At 41.7% G+C, this 24,491-nt stretch overlaps 1 protein-coding gene, 1 long non-coding RNA gene and 1 pseudogene across 3 annotated transcripts; 2 read left to right on the forward strand and 1 right to left on the reverse strand.

The window, feature by feature from the left end:
* The first annotated feature begins 3,218 nt into the window (after positions 1-3,218).
* On the forward strand, positions 3,219-5,431 carry LOC146391259 (cornifelin homolog B-like; annotated as a pseudogene). The gene is made up of 4 exons (XR_014799912.1): positions 3,219-3,559; positions 3,876-3,986; positions 4,429-4,574; positions 5,162-5,431. The product of XR_014799912.1 is annotated as a cornifelin homolog B-like (transcript).
* A 4,646-nt stretch (positions 5,432-10,077) lies between these two features.
* On the forward strand, positions 10,078-23,866 carry LOC146391260 (uncharacterized). The gene is made up of 7 exons (XM_084924147.1): positions 10,078-10,298; positions 12,391-12,409; positions 14,058-14,171; positions 19,765-19,910; positions 20,150-20,288; positions 22,811-22,863; positions 23,564-23,866. The coding sequence occupies exons 3-7, from the start codon at positions 14,060-14,062 to the stop codon at positions 23,783-23,785; spliced, it is 672 nt and encodes a 223-aa protein (XP_084780273.1). The 5' UTR covers positions 10,078-10,298; positions 12,391-12,409; positions 14,058-14,059; the 3' UTR covers positions 23,786-23,866.
* On the reverse strand, positions 12,641-13,754 carry LOC146391261 (uncharacterized). Its single transcript, XR_014799913.1, has 3 exons — positions 13,585-13,754; positions 13,422-13,508; positions 12,641-13,350 (listed from the first exon to the last, which is right to left on the reverse strand). It is a non-coding gene; the product is annotated as an uncharacterized LOC146391261 (long non-coding RNA).
* Positions 23,867-24,491: the final 625 nt, after the last annotated feature.

Here is a 24,491-nt window from a genome sequence, read left to right on the forward strand (position 1 = left end):
AGACAGGACTTCCATACTACAACACCTGCCTTAATTCACATAAAAAAGGCACTTCTAAAGTCTGTAAGCAGATACAAGTGACCATAATAGTTTTTACTGCAGTAATGTGTTGCTCCTTTTATTATTGTTTTGGTGACGGTTTAAAGAGAAGCAAAAACAAAATGGTCTTCTCTGATAAATGAACCATTTATGATGCCATGGTAGAAGCAGCAGACAGAGAGGTCTTCACTGACACATGTGCTTTCATCGCAGTTAACCTTTAATGATATGATTTACGTTAGTTTTAATTCGCTCAAAACTAGACGAAAACAATTCTATAAATTCTGGTGTTTGGGAGTTCTCCCTCTCCCATTTTTACATCTCTCTTGATCTATAAAGGCCTGACCGGAGGACAGGAGACAGTTGCCAAGGTGAAGTGGGAAGAGTGGTCTTCATAGGTCATCAGAGAGAAGTTTGTGCCATACAGGGTGAAAGATGACCCAAGTCCAAACTGTGACGACCCCTCAGCTATTTCAACCAATCAAATTAATATTCTGTTTTTATGATGCATAATAGAAGTGTTTACTGCCTGGGTGCGGTGCGATTTGTTCGCTTAGGTTTGCTAAATGAAGTAAGAGACACGGTGCTGTTAGTTACTTGAACCTTTAACTGTCTAATTAATTTTAAGAAACGTGTACTTTGAGTTTGTTGTCTTCTCTCATAAAAAACCTGACAATACTTCAGATACTGTTATCTTCTGCCAAGACATCAGCTGCCTTGTCCTTCCATACCTGAGAATAGAAGCTAACTGTTGTGTTGAGCTTCTTCTTTAATCACTTACATTTGGAGTCCACAAATAAAATCTACAAATGTGATGACTTGTTCCTCACGTTTCACTAGCTTTACACCAGATATGTGCGCTGTGTGTACTCATTCCTGGAGCTGTCAGTAAAAATCGAACATGGTGACCTATTCTGAGCTTGTTCCTTTTCACTGGCTGATGTCAAAGATTGATCACCTGTTGCAAAAATGGCAGAGTTTACTCTTACACGGTTACTCCATGCGCCAGTTTGCAACTACCTAAGATTTTATTGGTTTTATTGAGCTAGCTCATTAGCAGCTAAAAATGGCATCTTGTTTGTTTAATTAAAGTGCCAACATGTCTTGTTTCTTTAATCATTTAATCATCTTCAATTATTTTCCTTACAAATGTGACACTATTTAAGGGGAAGTAACAGCAATATAAGATTTATTGCCATGAAACACTGTTGCAGCAAAGAAATAATCAACCAAACACAAATTTCCTCATCTCCATTTAAAAAAACAGACATTCCTCCAGTCATAACAAGTATCATCGGTGCACCTACTAAACCTCAGGTTGTCCTAGATGTGTCCATTGGAGTGTGAATGTTGGACAAGGTGCTATGGAATAGTAAAAAGCAGTGTATGGATGTGTGTGTGTGGTAAAGAAACGCTCTGACACACACACACGCACACACACACACACACACACACACACACACACACACACACACACACACTCAAGTACAGTACAGATACCTGAAGTACAGTAATGAAGTATTTGTACTTCGTTACTTCCAGTGTTGGGTGTAACGCATAACGCGTTACTGTAATTAAATTACTTTTCCACTGAAAAAGTAGAGTAACTGATTACTGTTCATTTTTAGGTATTTTAATTACAGTTACTTACAATGTACTTGCGTTACATTGTAAAATGATCAAACTCGCTGAATATCATTAATTAATTATTCAATAATTTGTCTTCTAAAGGTAAAAGTAAACTCTGCCGCTTTAACATCGCTGTAGTGCAGCTGCACGTCATTTCGCGCCAGTTTGCTGCATAGTCGTATTCTAAAGATGTCGGACTCGGCTGACGCGAGTGGCTGTTTTATGAAATGGACATATTCCCGTCTCTTCACTTTTGTGAAACAAGCAGACAAGAACATTACAGTAATATGTAAAAACTATCGGCTGCTGTTAATAGCGCGAGTAATCTACTGAAGCGCCTGACACGAGAGCATAGACGAACACTTCTGAGTGAAACTTGATTTTACTTCAGCAGCACAGAAAGCGTCTGAAGGTGAGCTTAAAAAATGATTGCAGGCTACATTGTGGAAGAGATGCTACCGCTGCGTACTGTAGAGTCTCCGTCTTTTAAAAAAAAAAATTTATTATTTAAAGAGTTTAATTTCTATTGTTTGTCCACTCAAGGTTTATAGGGATTTAAAAAAGTATTTAGTTAAATTACTTATTGAGTAATTAAGTTACTTTTCAGACACAGTAATTAGGTAAGTATTTTAAATACAATATTGATTAAGTAATTAGTAATTAATTACTTTTTAAAAGTAACTTATTCAACACTGGTTACTTCCCATCTCTGGTGTCAAGACTGATAGAATAAGTCTTGTTGCTGCTCACTGGTTAAGCAGTGTTTCCATTTCACAGCACTGAAGCAGAGACCCAGTGAACTCTTGACCCTTCATCATAGCAGTTACTGGAAAGTCATTACAGGAACTGTGTGGAATTTCCTTCAGGCTCAGCCCTCTGCAGTTCACGAGCAACCGAAAAACATCTGACAATCCACCACTCACTACAATACTTGCCTTACTTGTGCTTTATTAACATAACATTATGATAAAATAATATCAGTAGATGGGAATACAAACTTTTAAAAAAAATCTAATTATACTCAGCTTGAAGCTGAAGAAAAGAAGGAAACTAAAAAGTATTTCTATTTACCGTTGTCCACATTGTAGAGGGTGACTTTTCCTCTAAACAGGAGAATGTGACAGTCAGTCAGATGAGCAGTCCTTACCTTTAAACCTACCCTCTCTTCTTCCACTCTCTGTTTGTTGAGCTGATAGAAGCACTGCATTTAAAATGACCTGACACTTAAAAAATGTCACTCCCTTTATGCTCGCTCCTCTTCAGTAGCACAAGCTAGATGCTGAAGTACCACAACTTACAGACACCACCAGTCGTTCCAGTGTTGTGCAAAAACAAACAAACACAGTCCCACTTTTAACCCCAGACTTTGGCACAGTCATCTCTTTTTACGTGACATCCTCTGGCGGTTAATAAACAGCCTGCCATATGTTTCTGTTTAGGCTGAAATTAGTTTCATGTTTGGAGCCTTACAATGACAGAACTGCATTAAGCAAAAGTAACAAGCCTTTTTACAAAATGTAAGGAGTACAAAGTACAGATATTTGTAGTAAAAAATAGTCAGAAAAATCCCTACTCAAGTACAGTACAGATACCTGAAGTACAGTAATAAAGTATTTGTTCTTCGTTACTTCCCACCTCTTGTGTCAAATGTGTTTGGATTGACAGCAGAAGTACTGATAGATTCATAGAATAAGTCTGGACTTTCCATCATGCTGAGCCATCTGCAGTTCACGAGCAACCCAAAAACATCTGCCAGTACAATACAAATTAGGAGTGTGTGTGCGTATCTTGGCACCTCCCCTTCCTGTTATTGGTCTGTGCTTAAATGCTGGTGTTTCCTAACTTTTTCTCTTGTTTTGAAAGCTCAGAGAACCAGAGAAGACAAAAGAAGGTAAGAAAAACATTTTACACTGATGAACAGCTTAAGAGAATCAGAAATCTTTGTGAAATCTTGAATGTAATACGTGGTAACATTTTTCTGAGGAAGTCAGAGATAATAAATCTGTGCATAAAAACGGTGTCAGCTCTTTTGTCTGGGCCGTACATAAATCATTTGTACAGCTGGCCCAAGGTATTTGTTGTCATCCTGTTATACTTATAACATGTATCAAAATCAGTCTTTTACCTTTTTCATAATCTAGCATTAAATTTCTCTTTTCACAAGATAACCACTACAGCGTTTCAATCTGTGTCTGTGTTTCCTACAGGCATGGCCGTCCACCAGCAGCCCACCCAGGTGGTGACAGTCATCAGGACCATTGAAAACTCTGGCCAATGGAGCACCGACCTCTGTGATTGCTGCTCTGATATGGAGAGCTGTAAGTAAACACAGGAAACCCTACAAACAGCAGTGATTTGTGCATGAACGATTTCCTCAGACTTTGTTTGCAATAAGCTAACCGAGTGTTTAAAGTCAGTAAAAAATCAAGAATAAATGACCTATCTGAGACTACATGATAGAAATGATCATTTAGTAGCATTATGGAGTTTTTCATTATTTTACATTTTTCACCAGAAAACCAAGTTTTCGTAATTGGAGTGGAAATGTCTCAAATGTTCAACTTAAACTTCATGACTTCTAAAATAGAAGTCCAGTCTCTCTGTGGTTGGATTCAGGGAAAGTTGAAATAGCAAAAAGTTTTGTTGCTCCCCTGGAACATCCAGGTTGGTTGGTTTGTTGTAGTTAAAAAAAAAAAAAAAACAGTAAATAAAATATATAAATAAATATTTATTTATATATGTATATATTTCTCCTCAAAGGTTGCTGTGGCCTTTGCTGTTTCCCCTGCATGCAGTGTGATGCAGCCAATAAACATGGATGGTGCTGTGCACTGCCACTCCTGGATGTTTGTGGTGTGGTGTCCTGCTTACTCCGTCAGTCCATCAGAGAGCGCCACAACATCTATGTAAGGCTGGGTTAGAGATGGAAGATACTGTTATAAACTACATTTAAAAGATAGATGTGGTCACTAGAGGAAGTGCACTTTTATAACTTCTGCACTGGGTTCATTTTAAAGCTCTGGAGGTTTCTGCTTGTAAAATGAACTAACATAACATCTAAATGTAAATTTTATGAGATTCAAAAAATGCACACAAATTGTGCTTTGTGCAGATCCTTCTCACTCACCCTCACCTCTCATGGTCAAACTGACATAAAGTAACCATATCATGTAGTGCCATTATAAAAGTGACCTGGATAAAACTTGTGGTACTTTGCAAACCGTAGAGTTTATAATGGAGAAGCTTGAGTTGAGAAAGAGGAAGTGTAAAGTTCTTCAAATCTGAAATCTCTTGCCCTCAGCATGGGAAAAAAAGCTGCGGCTTCTTGTTTTGACAAACTCTCAGATATTTGGTTACCCAACTCTACACAGGGACACAGCTGCCAGATGAGGGGATGACATTACCCCACTAAACTTTTATGTCTGAGGGGTAACAACAGTAACTCCTGCTGCTTCATCCTCTGTCTATCTGCTTCTTCTTCTCCATCCTGCAGGGCTCGTTCACTGATGACTGCTGTAAAGTGTGCTTTTGTTACCCGTGTGTTTGGTGCCAGATGCATCGTGAGCTGAAGATCAGGCAATACCATTAGCCCGCCACCTCGACTGTGATCAGCACGCAAGTCGTCTGTGGATATGATGCAAACGTTTTGGCTGTGTGATGAGGGCCTATGTCACTGCTGAACCAAAATGCTTTAAATCTGTTGTCATATAATGTGTTGAACGCCTTTGTGACTTTTTCAGGCCAATAAAATCCTTTAATTCTATGCAACATCATGTGTGAGATTAATTGTCCTCTTCTGCAGAGTTGAGTTTAACCATTGTTCAGATAAAGACTTGTCATATTCATTAATTGTGAACTTTGATAGGATACCGAGATGGACATTGTAAGGTCACACTGTCCACTCATATAACTTTTCACAGTATTATAATATTTGCAAATGAAATACAGTGGCTTGCAAAAGTATTCGGCCCCCTTGAACTTTTTCACATTTTGTCACATTACAGCCACAAACACGAATCAATTTTATTGGAATTCCACGTGAAAGACCAATACAAAGTGGTGCACACGTGAGAAGTGGAACAAAAATCATGCATGATTCCAAGCATTTTTTACAAATAAATAACTGAAAAGTGGGGTGTGCGTAATTATTCAGCCCCCTGAGTCAATACTTTGTAGAACCACCTTTTGCTGCAATTACAGCTGCCAGTCTTTTAGGGTATGTCTCTACCAGCTTTGCACATCTAGAGACTGAAATCCTTGCACATTCTTCTTTGCAAAACAGCTCCGGCTCAGTCAGATTAGATGGACAGCGTTTGTGAACAGCAGTTGTCAGATCTTGCCACAGATTCTCGATTGGATTTAGATCTGGACTTTGACTCGGCCATTCTAACACATGGATATGTGTTAGCCACCCGGCCTGGAGCCCAGTTAGCCGCCCGGCCTGGAGCCCAGTTAGCCGCCCGGCCTGGAGCCCAGTTAGCCACCTGGCCTGTAGCTCAGTCGCCAACTCCACTACCATTTTCACCTTAACTTCAGTCGCCCCCTGTTCAGTTTTCTGTGTCGTCGCTAGCCCAGTCCCCTGTTCAGTTGCCGCTAGCTCAGTTTTTACCTCCACCACAATCAGCCCTGCTACCTGTAGCTCAGTCTTCAGCCCTGTCAGCCACTCAGCCACTATCACAATCAGAATCACTACAACCTTTGTTACAGTCCATAGCTCAGTCAGTACCTGAGTTAGTAGCGCAGTCATTAGCTTTGTCACCAGTTCAGACTCCATCCAGTCAGCCACTCATCTACACCTTTAGCCAGGGGCCTCAACGCCTTCTGGCCATGCATCAGCTCCTGCTGGAAGCTCGAGTGAGCCAATCCAGCATTTCGTGGCTCCCACGCCTCTGTCTGTCTCAGCTGGCAGTTCAGGAGAACTGTTTCAGCAGTCTGCCTCTGCTGATGGGTCTGAGAGGCCCGTCCAGTCGTCTTGTGTTTTAGTTGGGGGTTCAGGAGAACCCGGCCAGCATCAAGCCACGTCAGCTGGGGGTTCTGGAGAACCCGGCCAGCATCAAGCTAAGTCAGCTGGAGATTCTGGAGAGCCCGGCCAGCATTGTGTCAAGTCAGCTGGGGGTTCAGGAGAGCCTGGCCATCATCAAGCTTCGTCAGCTGGTGGGTCCGAGGAGCCCGTCCAGCATCACACCTCGTCAGCTGGGGGTCCTGGAGGACACAGCCAGCACATCCTCGTGTCAGCTGACGGCTCTGGGGAGTCTGTTCAGCCACCACCTGCAACTTCCACACCGTTGCCTGCAGCGTCACCACCTGCAACTTCCACACCATTGCCTGCAGCGTCACCACCTGCAACTTCCACGCCGTCACCTGCAGCGTCACCACCTGCAACTTCCACGCCGTTGTCTGGTCCCGCAGCTGCCACGCCGTCCTCTGGTCCCGCCTCATCTGCTCCTGCGGTTGCTACACCGCCGTCAGATCCTGTTCCACCTCGCCTTTGTTCTAGTTTGTGTTTTTCCCGGTTTGGTTTCTGCTTTGTTTTCTGGCAGCAATAAAGCTGTGGGTTTTGAGTTGCATTCAGTTTCCGAGTTCTGCATTTGGATCCTCAAATCCGCCTGCCCGCACACAGAGCCCTGACAAGCACATTACTGTAGCAGAGAAGTTCCAGAGCTACCCTAGCCAGTTCCAATTTGTCACTGTTTTAACACTCCCAGTTTCAACAATCCACTTAAATGCTTCTTATTAACAGTTAAATAATTCACAGTGATCACAGTGGCTACACAGATGTTCATATCCAATGACCGTATACAGTGCTGTGCTCTACAACCCACCTGATGCTCATCTCTCAGTGCATTTATCCACTGCCTCTGAGAGAGGGCGCCATTGCCTTACATTGCCTTGTTGTACAATATATTTAAAATGGGCTTTGTGGTAATAGTAGTCTGTGTAATTCAGTTAAATTCTATAGGGCCAATTCACAACAGCAGTTGTCTCAAGGCTCTAAGTGGATTCAAAGTTTCTGTTCTTCACTAACTGATTTTTTCTTACTTTGTAAGAAATGGTCTGACTAACTGGACTTCTATAATACCCAGTAACAACATTAACATCTGTCCACTGGTCTTTCACAGTGTTTCGCAGTTGTTCAGTATCATTAGGCATCATTGGTTAGTTTGTATCTGGCTCGTATGAATATGTATTGCTAATTTTGTGTTTTCCCGTCCTTTCCGACTTTGAGAAATTAATTAATGCCTTCATTTAATTCAAGCCTGATTATTTCCTTTATTTTGGAGTCACTCAGGCTCTTGCTTTGCTCCCTCATCTGTATTAATCATTCAGAGTGCAGCAGTTCTACTCCTGACAGGGACATGCAAGCAAGACCACATTTCCCCTGTTTTGGCTTCTTTACACTTTTTCAATTCAATTTCAATACAATTTTAGAGCCAAATCACAACAACAGTCGCCTCAAGGCGCTTCATATTGTAAGGCAGACCCTACAATAATACATACAGAGAAAACATCAACAATCATATGACCCCCTATGAGCAAGCACTTTGGCGACAGTGGGAAGGAAAAACTCCCTTTTAATAGGAAAAATCCTCCAGCACACCCAGGCTCAGGGAGGGGCGGGGCCATCTGCTGCACTGGTTGGGGTGAGGGGAGGAACACAGGAAAAAAGACATGCTGTGGAAGAGAGCCAGAGATTAAAAATAAGTAATGATTCAATTCAGAGAGGTCTATTAAGGATATATAAAGTTGGGTGTCATCGGCTTTTGGTCTATATGAGTAACTTATCATGACCAAACATTTGATGATCGTCTTTGCATCATTCAAGCAAAACTTAAATTTTATTAAGGGTCACACACATCAACCATAACATGCCAGCTGATGTGAACCTGATCAGATGTTGTGGTTTTGAAAACACAGAAGCTCTTTTTGCTGTTACATGATGTTACTTACAAGTAACAGATTACACCAGTAAGTAGCAGACAGATCTGGCCCGGATCTGGTGTCAAGCCGGCACTGCTGGCTGACTTGTGGCATGGTAAGTGGTATGTCATCCAGATATGGGCCAGGCCCAGTGTAGATGGCACTGTTTATGTGGTGACATGCCACATCTGGCCCAATTGTGGTTTGGTTTATGTGGCCCAGGCTCATAGAAAACAGGTCTGAGTAACTGGTGTCATGGCTCAGTGTATGTCAAACAGATGTGAGCCAGGTCTGGCAATGATGCCACTATTTATGTTCCTATTTTGCCATTTTAGTTTGAAGACCCAAATGCCATGTTGCAATCTAATACTGCTATGGTAGCCAATGCTTCAAATGCAGGTTTGTGAGTGTACACTTTATCCAAAACCTAGTGAGGGCTTACTCATGTTTACCACTGGTTGGCTGTAGCTCAGGAGGTAGAGCAGGTCACCTCCTGACTGGAAGGTTTGTGGTTTGATCCCTGGCTTCTCTAGTCTGCATGTCAAAGGTGTCAATGTAGTTAAGAAGTGTGCAATTTAGAGAAAGCGTGTGACTGATTGAATGTGGCATGTTGTATAGATCACTTTGAGTAATCTGGGAGAGTAGAAAAGCGCTATATAAGAATCAGTCCATTCATTTTCTGAACAGAGTTTTGTCGTGGTACTTTTGCACTATTATGTTCTGGCACATGTTGTTATTACATGGCTTGATTAAGGTACACATTAGGCTGACATCTTGGGCCAGAGCTGAAACTGTTCTGGGCCAGCACAGGGCCAGCAGTGTGTCTGCAACTGGCCTTGTGCTGGCCCATGTGTGGGCCACCTCTGGCAAACCAGATCTGGGCCACCAAAGGGCCGTCATTCTTTGCGGCATGTGGGCCATGTGTAAGCACATTGTGTGGACCAGATCCAGGCCATACCAATTTTGCTATGTGGGATGTAACAGCATTTTTGTGACCTACAACACTATTTCCACATGGATAAGTAAATATTTATCTATGTACATGTGCACTATTATCCAGTTAATCTCCTCTAGCAGCTCATTTAGTCATGGCTTCCAAGCATTCTTTTGTCTGTATGTCAGTAAATGTAGTGAAAAACTGACATATTGGGGCCAAATGTTTATGAATGTAACCAGTTTAGTTTGTTTGAGTGTGTGTGTTTGGAATGATCGCAGAAGTATTAACAGACTGACACACAGGGGTTTAAGATTTCACTCCTACCTCTATGTTCGCAAAATAAAAAAGTAGCCCAGCTACATCATGGCAATGTAATATATTAAAAAGCAACATTTTCTATAGACTTTGTCTTCTTGACCATTTGTCTGTGAGGGTCTGGGCAGGCTGGGGCTGGTTCTGTTTTTAGTTTATGCTTGGTATGCTGGGGGCGGAGCTGCGAGGGCTGAGGTTTGTTCCACTCAGCTGTGTTTGAGCTCCGTCATTGGGGCGGCGTATTAAGAAGAAGCCAGAGTGGGAGTTGTTATTGCAGCATTTGTGGTAACATTTAAACATTTAAGGTTCTTTGATGTTTGGCCCTGCTGCTGTACTTCAAGTTGTAACCTTGTTTGCTGTGATCTTTCACTCATCTGGCCGGATTACGCCACCATATTTGGATTCTCAGAGAAACTTAACCCTGCAAATATTAAGCTTCCTGGATTAAACTACAGTGTGACAAGTAAGCAGTATTCATTTGTTCCCATTTGTTAATTTAGTTACAGCCAGATTATTTATCTCTAACTTCTCTTTTCTCCCTCTTTCTTTTTTTTAAACCTGTCGTGTCAGGCACTTTTAGTAAAAACATGGTCTGAATGCTTTGTTGAGCCAAACACATTTGCTTTGCCAATAGGCGCGCTATAGACTCTGTATAGGCTCCTATTGGTACTCATTTCAGTTTATTTTATTATTCACATTATTATCAGACTGGTTATTATGCCAGGGCTGACAGGGGGTGAGGGCCAGGTTGGCAAAAGACAGAAGAAGAGATAATAATAAAGACAAGAAGGAGGGATAGAAAAAGAAACGAAACTGAAAGAGAGAGAGAAAGAGGGGAGGGAATGGATGCCCATAGTCAAAAGGCAAGAGCCCCAGACAACCAGACGCAATGGGCGGTCCACCCTGGTAGAGGACGGTGGCCATGGCACAAGCCGAGGAAAAGTCAGATGGGGTGGCTGTTCGCTAAAGAGGTTCAAAACACCCCAACTGCATCCCCTGAGGGCACAGGCCAGAAATCATGCCACAACACCTTGTCAGGTTCCCTGGAGCTACACGTCCAGCATTGGTTGTTGTAATGAGTGGGGAGCAGCAGGGAGGGGAACCCACCCTCCATAACAATGTCCCACAGGGAGAACCCCAGATCCAGGCATAGCAACACACACACATCTGTGTATTTTCTCCGCCTGTCAGGGTTCCTGGGTCGTTGACCCAGCGTTTTCAGTTCATGTTCACTGTTTATTTTCCACATGTTCCATTTCCTGTTTCATTATGTTCATCTGTGTACTCACCGGTCTCTCATTATCATCCTCATCAGTCCCTGTATTAAAACCCTCAGTTTCTCTCTCTTCTGGGTCGTGTCATTGTTGATGTGATGTTGTCGTTTCCGTGTGTGCTTTCAGTTCAGCCAGTCAGCATTCGTTCACGTTCTGTTCATCCATTTTGTATAATAAACGCCATTCTCATCTTCAATCAAGCCACCAGTCCTTTTTTGGGTGCTCTCTTCCTCTCATCCACACACAAACCCCTGACACCGTCATCCAGGTCATGGTAATCTAATGAGGTTGGAATGAAAGCGACTGGACTTCAAGTTTCTTAAATATTTAACATCTTATCCATAAAACTTCTTCAGTTCTATGATCAAATAGTGGTGAGTCCCAGGTATTTAAATCCTAGCAGGAGTGTCCCTTAAGAGGGTCGATCACGTGCCTCATCACATGTGCCAAGGTGTGACAAAAGGCGTTGACTGAGTCTCGTCTCTTCCATGTTGTGCCATGCGTTTATGAAGTGGCTCTTTGGTTTCTCCAATGTAGAAGTCTGAGCTCTCCTCGCTGCATTGCAGAGCAAATACCACGTTGTTTAGTTGGTGTTTGGGAGTTTTGTCCTTGGGATGAACCAGTTTTTGTCTGAGTGTGTTTCTGGGTTTGAAGTGCACTGGGATGCTGTGCTTGGAGAAGATTCTCTGATAAGCTTAGAAGGAATCACAATGTTGCTGACATGCCATGTTTGTATGAAAACTAGAGCACTATTAACACTGAGATGCGGCAGGAGCACATGACTGCTGCTCATCCACACCTTCCCCATCTCCCTCTTTAAGATGAGCACACGAAATCTGCACTCATCACCTCATTTAAGTTGCTATTTTCACTGTAAATAAAATCCTTTCACTGTTGTATGAGTCTGCTCCTCGGGTCCTGCTTTTGGCTCATCCTCATATTGTCTCCATTGTTCAAATCCTTATTTTATGTTTAGGTAATTAATAGTTCATTCAGAAATATTTGTTTATATTTCCTCTAATAGATAACTTCATTGATCTACCTATCCATCCATTCTCTTCACTTATTCATCTCAGGGTTGTGGGGGGGTCTAGAGCCTATTCCAGCTACTACGGGGCAGGCTACACCCACCAGTCTAACAAAAGGTTAGACTGGTAGGTCCTCCAGTGTGTGTGTGTGTGCATGGAGCCCTTAACACACTTGACCTCCACTTTCACTTCCTCTTTCTGATTTGTGGAAAGATGCTGAGTTTCCCAAACGTCTCATTTTGTTTTTTCTCAGAGAAAGAGAGAAGAAGAAGGTAAGACATTCTTTCTTAAACTGATGAAGTGAATCATTGTGAACTCATGAATGTAATATTTGATGTAATTTTTCTCAGTGTGACCAAGTGGTCGGCGGGGTTAGATAAAAAGAAATAATAAAATGACAACGCCACCTAGGGGAATTTCACCCCCAGGAAATATATTTAAGAAAAATGGATAAAAGGAATAAAAGGAGGCCGCACAGATTCAAGGATGCACACTGAGGCAGGTTGGCTCCAATATTAAAACAGTTTTATTTATAGTAAAAATAAAATATTAAAAACCAAGATGTAGCGTCATTGTTGACAGTGTCCTAAAGTGAAAATAAAACAACCATGGAACTTGGACTTACCAGCAGCCGTGGAACCAAAAGAAAAATCACACAAAAAGAATCACTGCAGCCCACCCGGTGCTGTACAAAAGAAAGTGTGAAAACGACCCACCACCTGAGGTCCCAGGGCCACTGGCACGTCCTCCGTTCACTGAAATAAAACACAAGAAAATATGTTAAAAGAATAAAAGGACACTGAGCGTCAGGCTCGCTACAGATCTAATAAAAGAAAACACACACACACACACACACACACACACACACACACACACACACACACACGGAGTAATTATTCTCAATCGCAAGCCGGTCTGGCTCCCCACCGGCTGAGACCGGCAACCAAGGCGATTTAAAGTCCCAGCACGACACTCGGGCAGAGGGTCGCTTCAGCCCGATCACAGAAGCGTGGGTACGAGCAACAGTCCAGAATAAAATAAAATAAAACCAGGCGAACCAGAAAAAAGTAAGCCTACTTAATAAAAACAAGATAAGACAAGACAGCAGGCTCCACCGAGGAGGAGTCCTCACAACAGCGGCTGGGAAGGCGTTTCACTCTTCCAATTTGGGTTGGGCGATTTGCCACGGAGAGGTGAATACAGCAGTCAAACCCTAAAACAGATAAATGTAACCTTAGACTCTTATAGCTATGAATGCTAATAAAGGTAGTTTTAATGGCTTACCCCAGGACCAGAGGCGCTATACTCTCAGCCGGTGGGGATAACACGAGCACCTCTCTCCGCAACGTCGGAATAAAACAAACTGCCGCGCTTCAACAGGCCACAAAAACTATATTAACACAAATTCCAGTACTCGGAAGGAATCTAAGGTTAAGCGAGAGCATACCTGTAGCTGTCATATGATCTGCTCTTGCTGATCAGTCCGTCGCAGTGTGCCAGCATTTACTGCTGCTTTGCGCTGAATGCACGGGAGGAATGATCCAACAAAAACACCGGCTTAGCTTTATAAGGGCTAACGCCATCCTGCAATCAATATGCAGGTGGCTTCCCAATTAACCTAGTTGTGCAGCGAAGGGAACGAGCGCAGGAGAGAGAGAGAGAGAGAAAAAAGGCGAGTAGCCCATCTGGCTACATCAGGAAGACATAGTTGCAATACACCAATGTAAATATGATGTAATTTGCATGGTAAAATCTTTCCTCTGTACTGTACACAAATCAATGTTACAGCTGGTCCAAGGTATTTATAGTGATTTCCTTTGTCATATTTTCATATTCTAGCACTAAATGTCTTCATACACAAGAGCTATAACCACTAAAACATTTCAGTCTGCGTCTTCATTTCTGTCTTGTTTCCTACAGTCATGGCTACCATCCACCAGCAGACCACTGAGGTGGTGACAGTCACCAGGGCTTTTCAAAACTCTAGCCAATGGAGCACCGACCTCTGTGACTGCTGCTCTGATATGGACACCTGTAAGTGAACCCAGCAAACTCTGCAAACAGCAGTGATTTCAGCATGAGCGATTTCCTCAGCTTTGTTTCAGACTTTGTTTGCAGTAAGGTAGCAGAGAGTCTGAAGTCAGTAAAAAATCAAGAAGATAAAATATCTGAGACTGTCTCATAACAATAACCATTTAGTAGCATTGTGGAGTCAGAGTTCCCTAAGCGAACTGGGAAACTAGTCTCTGAACACTTTAATGTTTAGTTTAACCTTCTGAAATTTAATGAACGCCATAACATGACTGACCTAACATGTAATGACATTATCAACAGTGTGGGGGCATAAATGCTGTGGTGAAGGTGTTTCTGCAGGTAGAAGCAAATATCTTTTCATTGGTTGAGTAAGAAAGGCTGCGAGGATGAGGAGCCAAACACTGGACCTACAGGCAGGTTATTAAAAGGACTATTTTAATTTTAGCTGACTGGAAACTGGAACAAACTCATGCCATCCACCAAAAAAACGTAAAAAAAAAATGGTAGCTGAAAACTTAAAATGAACCATTCAATGAGGTGACCAAACAGAACACATGCAGATCATGAGATGTGAAGAGGAAGCACATGCACAGGGAACACACAAATTGAAAGCAAGAATGAGAAGTGTTTAAATACCCAGAGAACTAATTGAAACCTCTAAAAGCGGTTTGGCATTTCCTCTCGTTCTTCCTGTCTTTTGGTTTCTACCAAAGCTGCCAAAAAATATGACAAGGGTGAACTAAAACAGCAAAGTTGTCATGATCCTGGGTCGGTGACCCAGTGTTTTGTGTTTTGAACTATTTAAAGTCTTTGCTTCATTATTGCCATGACAAAAGTATGTGTTTTAGTATACACTGCTATTTGAAACATTAAATATAATTTGATACAATTTCATAATTTCTTTACAGCAGCTCACCTGTAATGAAAGTAAACGTAAACGTAAATTCAGTAAAATCATAATTCACGTCGGCAGTAATGACACCCGGTTACGCCAATCGGAGGTCACTAAAATCAATATTGAATCGATGTGCAACTTTGCTAAAACAATGTCGGACTCTGTAGTTTTCTCTGGTCCCCTCCCCAATCAGACCAGGAGTGACATGTTTAGCCGCACGTTCTCCTTAAATTGCTGGCTGTCTGAGTGGTGTCCCAGAAACGATGTGGGCTTCATAGATAATTGGCAAACCTTCCGGAGGAAACCTGGTCTTGTTAGGAGAGACGGCATCCATCCCACTTTGGATGGAGCAGCTCTCATTTCTAGAAATATGGACAAATTTATTAAACCCCCCAAAATATGACTATCCAGAGTTGGGACCAGGAAGCAGAGTTGCAGTCTTACACGCCTCTCTGCAGCTTCTCTCCTCCTGCTACCCCCCCAAAAACCCATCTCCATAGAGACTGTGTCAGCTTCCAAAAAGACAAAAAACAAACTAAAAACCAGCAACAAACAACTTAAACATAAACAATCAAAAAGAAAGAACAATACAGTATCCACATCTGAACCAAAGAGTAAAACAGTGAAATGTGGATTATTAAATATTAGGTCTCTCTCCTCCAAGTCTCTGTTAGTACATGACTTAATAATTGATCAACAAATTGATTTACTCTGCCTTACAGAAACCTGGTTGCAGCAGGATGATTATGTTAGTTTAAATGAATCAACACCCCCGAGTCATTCTAACTACCAGAAACCTCGAAGCACAGGCCGAGGGGGCGGTGTGGCAGCAATTTTTCACACCAGCCTATTAATTAATGAAAGACCAAGACAGACTTTTAATTCATTTGAAAGCCTGATGCTTAACATTGTCCACCCCAGCTGTGAAACTCAGAAACCAGTCTTACTTGTTATCATCTATCGTCCACCTGGGCCTTACACAGAGTTTCTGTCTGATTTCTCAGACTTTATATCTAATCTAGTTCTGAGCTCAAATAAAATAATTATTGTGGGTGATTTTAACATCCATGTAGATGCTAAAAATGACAGCCTCAACATGGCATTTAGTCTGTTATTAGACTCAATTGGCTTCTCTCAAAATGTAAAAGAACCCACCCACCACTTTAATCACACTCTAGATCTTGTTTTAACATATGGCATAGAAACTGAACATTTAACAGTGTTTCCTGAAAACCCTCTCCTGTCTGATCATTTCCTGATAACATTTACATTTACAATAATTGATTACACAGCGGTGGAGAGGAGACTTTATCAAAGTAGATGTCTTTCTGAAAGCGCTGTAACTAAGTTTAAGAATATAATCCACCCACTGTTATCATCTTCAATGCCCTGTACCAACACAGAGCAGAGCAGCTATCTGAACGCTACCCCAACAGAGGTTGATTATCTTGTTAATAATTTCACCTCCTCACTACGTACGACTCTGGATACTGTAGCTCCAGTGAAAACTAAGGTCTCTAATCAGAAGTACCTGACTCCGTGGTATAATTCTCAAACACGTACCCTAAAGCAGATGACTCGTAATCTGGAGAGGAAATGGCGTGTCACAAATTTAGAGGATCATCATTTAGCCTGGAGAAATAGTTTGCTGCTTTATAAGAAAGCCCTCCGCAAAGCCAGAACATCTTACTATTCATCACTGATTGAAGAAAATAAGAACAACCCCAGGTTTCTCTTCAGCACTGTAGCCAGGCTGACAAAGAGTCAGAGCTCTGTTGAGCCAACCATCCCTTTAACGTTAACTAGTAATGACTTCATGAACTTCTTCACAAATAAAATTTTTATCATTAGAGAAAAAATTACCAGTAATCATCCCACAGATGTAATATTATCTACAGCTACTCTTAGTACCATTGATGTTAAGTTAGACTCTTTTCTCCAATTGATCTTTCTGAGTTAACTTCAATAATTACTTCCTCCAAACCATCAACGTGTCTTTTAGACCCCATTCCTACAAAACTGCTCAAAGAAGTCCTGCCATTGATTAATTCTTCGATCTTAAATATGATCAACCTATCTCTAATAATCGGCTATGTACCACAGGCCTTCAAGCTGGCTGTGGTTAAACCTTTACTCAAAAAGCCATCTCTAGACCCAGCAGTCTTAGCTAATTATAGGCCAATCTCCAACCTTCCTTTCATATCAAAAATCCTTGAAAGAGTAGTTGTCAAACAGCTAACAGATCATCTGCAGAGGAATGGTTTATTTGAAGAGTTTCAGTCAGGTTTCAGAGCTCATCACAGCACAGAAACAGCTTTAGTGAAGGTTACAAATGATCTTCTTATGGCCTCTGACAGTGGACTCATCTCTGTGCTTGTCCTGCTAGACCTCAGTGCAGCGTTCGATACTGTCGACCATAATATCCTATTAGAGCGATTAGAACATGCTGTAGGTATTACAGGTACTGCACTGCAGTGGTTTGTATCATATCTATCTAATAGACTCCAATTTGTGCATGTAAATGGAGAGTCCTCTTCACACACTGAGGTTAATTATGGAGTTCCACAGGGTTCAGTGCTAGGACCAATTCTGTTTACATTATACATGCTTCCCTTAGGCAGCATCATTAGAAGACATAGCATACATTTTCACTGCTATGCAGATGACACCCAGCTCTATCTGTCCATGAAGCCAGATAACACACACCAATTAGTTAAACTGCAGGAATGTCTTAAAGACATAAAGACCTGGATGGCCGCTAACTTTCTGCTTCTTAATTCAGATAAAACTGAGATTATTGTACTCGGCCCTGAAAATCTTAGAAATATGGTATCTAACCAGATTCATACTCTGGATGGCATTACCTTGGCCTCCAGTAACGCTGTGAGGAACCTTGGAGTCATTTTTGACCAGGACATGTCCTTCAACGCACATATTAAACAAATATGTAAGACTGCTTTCTTCCATTTGCGCAACATCTCTAAAATTAGAAATATCCTGTCTCAGAGTGACGCTGAAAAACTAGTTCATGCATTTATTACTTCCAGGCTGGACTACTGTAATTCATTATTATCAGGATGTCCAAAAAACTCACTGAAAAGCCTTCAGCTAATCCAAAATGCTGCAGCAAGAGTACTGACAGGGACTAGAAGGAGAGAGCATATTTCTCCTGTTTTGGCTTCCCTTCATTGGCTTCCTGTTAAATCCAGAATTGAATTCAAAATCCTGCTCCTCACATACAAGGTCTTAAATAATCAGGCCCCATCTTATCTTAATGACCTTGTAGTACCATATCACCCTATTAGAGCACTTCGCTCTCGCTCTGCAGGCTTACTTGTTGTTCCTAGAGTATTTAAAAGTAGAATGGGAGGCAGAGCCTTCAGTTTTCAGGCCCCTCTTCTGTGGAACCAGCTTCCAGTTTGGATTCGGGAGACAGAAACTATCTCTACTTTTAAGATTAGGCTTAAAACTTTCCTTTTTGCTAAAGCATATAGTTAGGGCTGGACCAGGTGACCCTGAATCCTCCCTTAGTTATGCTGCAATAGACGTAGGCTGCCGGGGGATTCCCATGATGCATTGAGTTTTTCCTTTCCAGTCACCTTTCTCACTCACTATGTATTAATAGACCTCTCTGCATTGAATCATATCTGTTATTAACCTCTGTCTCTCTTCCACAGCATGTCTTTTATCCTGTCTTCCTTCTCTCACCCCAACCGGTCGCAGCAGATGGCCGCCCCTCCCTGAGCCTGGTTCTGCCGGAGGTTTCTTCCTGTTAAAAGGGAGTTTTTCCTTCCCACTGTCGCCAAAGTGCTTGCTCATAGGGGGTCATATGATTGTTGGGTTTTTCTCTGTATCTATGAAGCGCCTTGAGGCGACTTTTGTTGTGATTTGGCGCTATATAAATAAAATTGAATTGAATTGAATTGAATTGAATGAAAGTGGTAGTTTTGTTGTGCATGTATGCCTGACAACATTGGCATGCTCCCAGATCTGGACCAGGGCATCTCTGAGCTCCTGGATAGTCTGAGGTGCAACCTGGCACTGTCAGATGGACCGAAACATAATGTCCCAGAGGTACTTCACAGGATTAGGTCAGGTATGAACTTCAACATCCTGCATACTTTCAGCGTAAGGTCTAACAGTGAGTCCATGGTTTCATCCTAATGACAGTCAGGGTGTCCGGTCTGTGAGTCCCTCCATGGATATCCCTCCCCAGGCCATCACTAACCCACCAGCAAGCCACTCATGCTGAAAGATGTTGCACCAGCATAACGTTCTCCATGGCTTCACCAGATCCTTTCACATCTGTCACATAAGCTCACAGTGAACCTGCCCTCAGGGCACCCTCATGAAGTCTGTTTCTGATTGTTCAGTCAGAGACTTTTACACTAGCTGGTGGTCATTTATAGCTTTGGCAATGCTCATCCTGTTCCTCCTTGCATAAAGGAACAGATACGTGTCCTTCTGATGGATAAGCGGCCTTCTATGGGGGTTGTCTCATTGTTGTTTCTCTTGTGCAGCTATTCTTAATTTCATTAACATCAAAGTACCTGAAACTGATAACCAACCGCCTCTGCTACTTAACTGACCACATCAATATCCAGGCGATTTAACTGAGTGGATGTGATAATCTGATTGAAAAGTGCTCCTTACATTTTTTGTTGTGCAGTTTAAATCTGTATATTTTTCTGTCTGAAGGTTGCTGCGGCTTTTGGTGTTTCCCCTGCATGCAGTGCATGACAGTTAGTAAACATGGATTGTGCTGCTGCGCACCACTCCTGGATATTTGCGGCGTGGTGTCCTGCTTACTCCGCCAGTCCATCAGAGAGCAACACAACATCGAAGTAAGGCTGGGTTAGGGATGGAGGGGCTATGTTACAGACAAGATTTAAAAGATGGAGGTGGCCACTAGAGGAAGTGAAGTTTTGAATCTTCCACATTGGCTTCACTTTTAAACCTTGGAGGTTGCTGCTTGATTTTCTTTCTAGTCATGTTGGTTTGGGTCCAGAATAATGAAAATCTGTGTGTCTTAATTGACTGGATGCCAACGCTGTTGCTTATTTTGTTCTTCTCCACCCTGCAGGGTTCTGGCTGTGAGGACTGGTGCACAGTACTTTTCTGTTACCCGTGTGCCTGGTGCCAGATGCATCGTGAGCAGAAGATCAGGGAGAACCAGCCCGCCAGCGCAACTGTGGTCACCACACAGGTCATTTGTGGATATGGTACAACCAGTTTGGCTGTTGGCTAAGGGCTTATGTCACCGCTGAAGCCATATTTTTTTACTTTTGCTGACTTATTAATGTGCTCAATGGTATATGAGGAAAGGTTTGTGTCTGGCCATAAAAATACTTTTTTACACAATATTGTGGCTGTTATTGTAATAGTTTTCTTCTACAGAGCTGAGTTTAACCAGTGTTCAAATAAAAACTATTCAAATTCACTATTGTGATATGACAGTGATAAGGACATCGTAAGTAAGACCTTCCATACTTCTCTTTATATACTCATGTTATAGTAAATGTACTGTACAGTGGGTGATGGTCATTACCCATTGCTTGTTTTGATGCACTTCCCAATCACACAACACTTTAGAGTATTGGAGGAAACTGCTTTATGCTTATTCTTTGACAGTATTTACATCTATCTTTGTGTTCCTGCCATCATCAGTAAAAAAAAAAAAAAAGGTGACTTCCATCCACAAACTCATGATTGTAGTTAGTTTCAGCACTTCACTGTAACGTGCTTCCTTCTACTTTCTTTTTCTCAAGATTGGTCCTGAATATAAAGTAATGAGGGGTGGGTCAAGACATCTGCACAGTACTGTATCTGTTTTATTTGAAAGTTGAAATTATTAAACTGATTAAATGATTCAACGTGCTTGAAGTGCTTTGAATAGGAATTTCTTTCACTTATTAATCACATTATTGTATGATGCCTTGGTGCCACTGGATTTTAACATGTCTGACACTCATACGTTAAGAGGGGGTGCAGTAAGGATGTTGGGGGAAACAGGAACTCCACAGGAAGAGTCTTTTGTCTCTTCGAGGACTCTGGGAAGTAGCAAGAGAGTGTGAACCTTAAGGTGTGAAACAGCTGTGTACTGCCTTTTGTTCCTGGAGAAGGTATTTAACTGAGAGCCATGCTAGGCTCAGAGAGACTCTGCTGACCCTGCCCCGTGGTCATGCAGGCTCTCCATCAAGCTTGGTTGTATGTTCTTTGTGTGCTTGGATTAAAGAATGTTAGCTACCGCTCACCGCTCGTCTGCAGGCTTTATTTAAGTGGAAAACTTCCACAACAGCTTTTACCTCCGGTTTCTTTAAACCAGCTTTCTGAGTGGCTGTCAATCGCAAACAGAACGTGAAGTGTATTAAGTGTGAAATGTATTAAGTGATAGAATTAAACAGTTTGTTTGTAGGGCTATCATTTAGTGTCTGACAGGACTTTAACTGTTAACGGTGAGAAGATTTGGTCACATGTAAATGACTTCAGGTTACAGTTAAATCAGTCACAATTCAGTGATTAAATCATGAATGGAGCCTTTCTCTCTGACAAATCTTCCTTTACATCATTTGTTTGTATGTCAGCTATATCACATAAAAAGTACAAAGTCAAATTACTGAGAAAGTGGAACAAAAGAAATGTTTTACTTCTTTTAGAAATGTGAAACTATAGGATCTGGCAGAGAATGAACCGTCCACGTTTCTCTCTAGTACTATCGTGTGCAAAACTAGTGTGGCACCAGGGGTGGTAAGAGATTATTTTAGGGTGGTCCATGCCACCCGTGCAGATCCGCCCCTGTCTGCATCACACATGCATCACACACAAGAGGAAACTCCTCTTTTATGAAACTAAATCACGGAAGGCTAATGACTGATCTTAGAGAAGTAAAAGCAGACCAGCGTGCGACTGACTCTGGTCTCCCCTCGGTTTACCATTAAAGACCAGAGGTTTACAGAAAATGTGCATGCGCAAACCTCCAGAAACTAGTTACTGGCCACTCAGCTTGCTGTTAACAGGACACAGACGCCTTTAGACACAAGGTGGCAGTATTGTACAGCATGAACGCAAACAGGTGAGGAGCCTCATGACAGTGCGGTCTTTAAAGGAACTTTACCTACTTTAAGAAACCATTAAAATGCATATAAGCTTCTCACCAAAATGCACATGTAATTGTATTTAATAAGGTCTGTACTGTAAACTGTAAGTATGTTTCAATGAGGTCATTTCACTAAAAGTTCTCAGTGAAGAAACATCACTTTGTCACCCTTATGAGTACTTTTAAATGTGTGACGCCAACTAGTAATCTCCTTCAAGCCAACACCTTAATAAAATAAATGCGTGCATTGGAGTTCACATACAGTCTATTCCACAGTGATTTCTAGGTACCTGATATGTTAACAGCAAAACTCAAGTGTTTGAGTCTCATTATTGCCATCAGAACAAAAAAAGAGAAAAACAGCGGTGCGACAAGGATGCAGGTCTAGTTGGTGTTTCAAAATGCAAACAGACAGAGTGTCTCGCTGCAGTAGACAGTGGCTTTGGTTGTGCTCTTGTTGCATTTGGGTTTAAAATTGTAGTAGATACTTTAAGGCATTCATTTTCCAAATGTAATAAATAAATGTATATATACACAGTCTATATGTTGTTGGTTATTCTGGCAGTGCAGTCTGTAAATAATATTTTTAAAGCAGGTATCTACTGCTGTTAATATGTTTTTATTTCTTCTTCTTCTTCTTTTTTTTAGCAAGGAACCAGCAACAGCAGAACACAATCGGGATTGAGCAACAGACAAGGGCTGTATCCCAATTCAGGGTCTGCAGCCTTAAAGTACGCATTTCAAGGCCGATTACGTCACAGCGGCGCGTCGAAGGCTGTCCCAATTCAAAGGCTGCTCGAAATGCGACCCTGAAATGCGTCCTTCATTTCCCTGAATTTTAAGGCTGTGGCAGTGTAGACTTCGTGGCCCAACATATCCCAGAATGCATAGCGCGGCGGTGGGTGTGGATAATTTTGCCGAAAAAAAACGGCGGATGAGGGGCGCCCGAAGAGTAAACTTTAAGTACTGAATATTATGTCACTTATTTATGTGCAAATGTTTAATAACGAAGAACATTAAAACATTACTGTTGGCCACATGTCGGCAAAGTTATGTGACAATAGTGACGTTTGTACTAACTTGGTTTTAAAGCCTTTACTTTAAAACATACGCCGTTCAATAGCTGAGCTTAATCTTACAGAGAATGATCAAAGCTCATGTAGAAAGAAACAAACAAATGAACAAAAGATTTTCTCCTTCATTTCTGTCAAACAAAGCTGTATGACACGTTTCCAGCTGTTAGTATCATGGTTGCTAGGCGACCTGGGCAGCGCAACGGAGGCTAGACCGTCCCATTTCACAAGCCTCGCACTTCCGGCCTTAGCGGTCTTTGAGTACGCGGCCCTTGAGGATCGTTGAGGCTGCGTACTTTAAGGCTGCAGACCCTGAATTGGGATACAGCCAATGTTGCACCATTTGGTGCTGCAGTCTTGGAGCTGTGCACACGCTCAGTGCCATGAGTGCAGACATGATTCAGTAACTGAGGATGCACATGGGAGTAAAGGGCTCTTCTTGACATACATCAGTTTTGGAAGCTATCGGGAACAAGAACAAAAGAAAAAAGTGTCACTGAATCGGCTTAAAGAAATAAGCATGCTAAAAATTCAATTTAAAAAACCCTGAAGACTTTATGCATGTGTCAAAATAGTAAGCAAATGAAAGTGTATTATGTGAAAGTTTTAAATAGATTGTAACAGACTGACCTGTTTGTGTGTCTGACCGGACACATTTGAAGATACAGAAAAGGACTGTCGCAAGAACATGAGTACAGTGAATGTGGCCGTGTGGTCATGATATTGTTTCAACTTCCTGTTACAGTGTTTCACGTTACTACTTGTTCTCTTTTTGCCTTGCCTTCCCATTACAGTTATATCATTTAATCATTAGTAAGTACAGCCACTTACTGTTTTAAATAATTCTTTATTTGAAAGTACAAAATTGCAAATATATTTTCCTTGCTTCAGTTTTTTAAGAAACTGTAAGCTGTTTTCTTCTAGTATTAGTTTAAGGTTTTAAACATAGTTTAGGTTTCAGGTTCCTAAAGAACTGTTTGCGTCACAGATTAGAGCAAAAACGTGGCCAACCACCAACAATGTTTCTGTCAAGGAAAAACAGTAGGTCATTGTTCTTCTTTTCTCATAGTTTTACTATCAGCAGAAGACGTTGCAGACACAACAGCTTCTGTAAATACAAACACACTTTTGACAGGCTTTTGTTTTAAGATAACAACGTTTCCTCTCAATTGTCCTAACCTCTACCTCAAGAATTTAATGCCACATGTTTCTCAGCAGCGCAAAGTTTGCTCTTATAAAATGCATCTCCTGCTTTT

The sequence above is a fragment of the Perissodus microlepis genome, chromosome 3 (genome assembly GCF_051167445.1).
Source record: "Perissodus microlepis isolate ML-2025 ecotype Zambia chromosome 3, ASM5116744v1, whole genome shotgun sequence".
Taxonomy (NCBI): Eukaryota; Metazoa; Chordata; class Actinopteri; order Cichliformes; family Cichlidae; genus Perissodus; species Perissodus microlepis.

Bases quoted from the DNA above. Each gene is read 5' to 3' on its own strand.
- LOC146391260 (XM_084924147.1), top strand. From the start codon at position 14,060: ATGGCTACCATCCACCAGCAGACCACTGAGGTGGTGACAGTCACCAGG. The intron at 20,289-22,810 runs GTACAACCAGTT...TCTTTTTTTTAG, and splicing joins ACAGGTCATTTGTGGATATG to CAAGGAACCAGCAACAGCAG. The intron at 22,864-23,563 runs GTATCCCAATTC...ATTGGGATACAG, and splicing joins TTGAGCAACAGACAAGGGCT to CCAATGTTGCACCATTTGGT.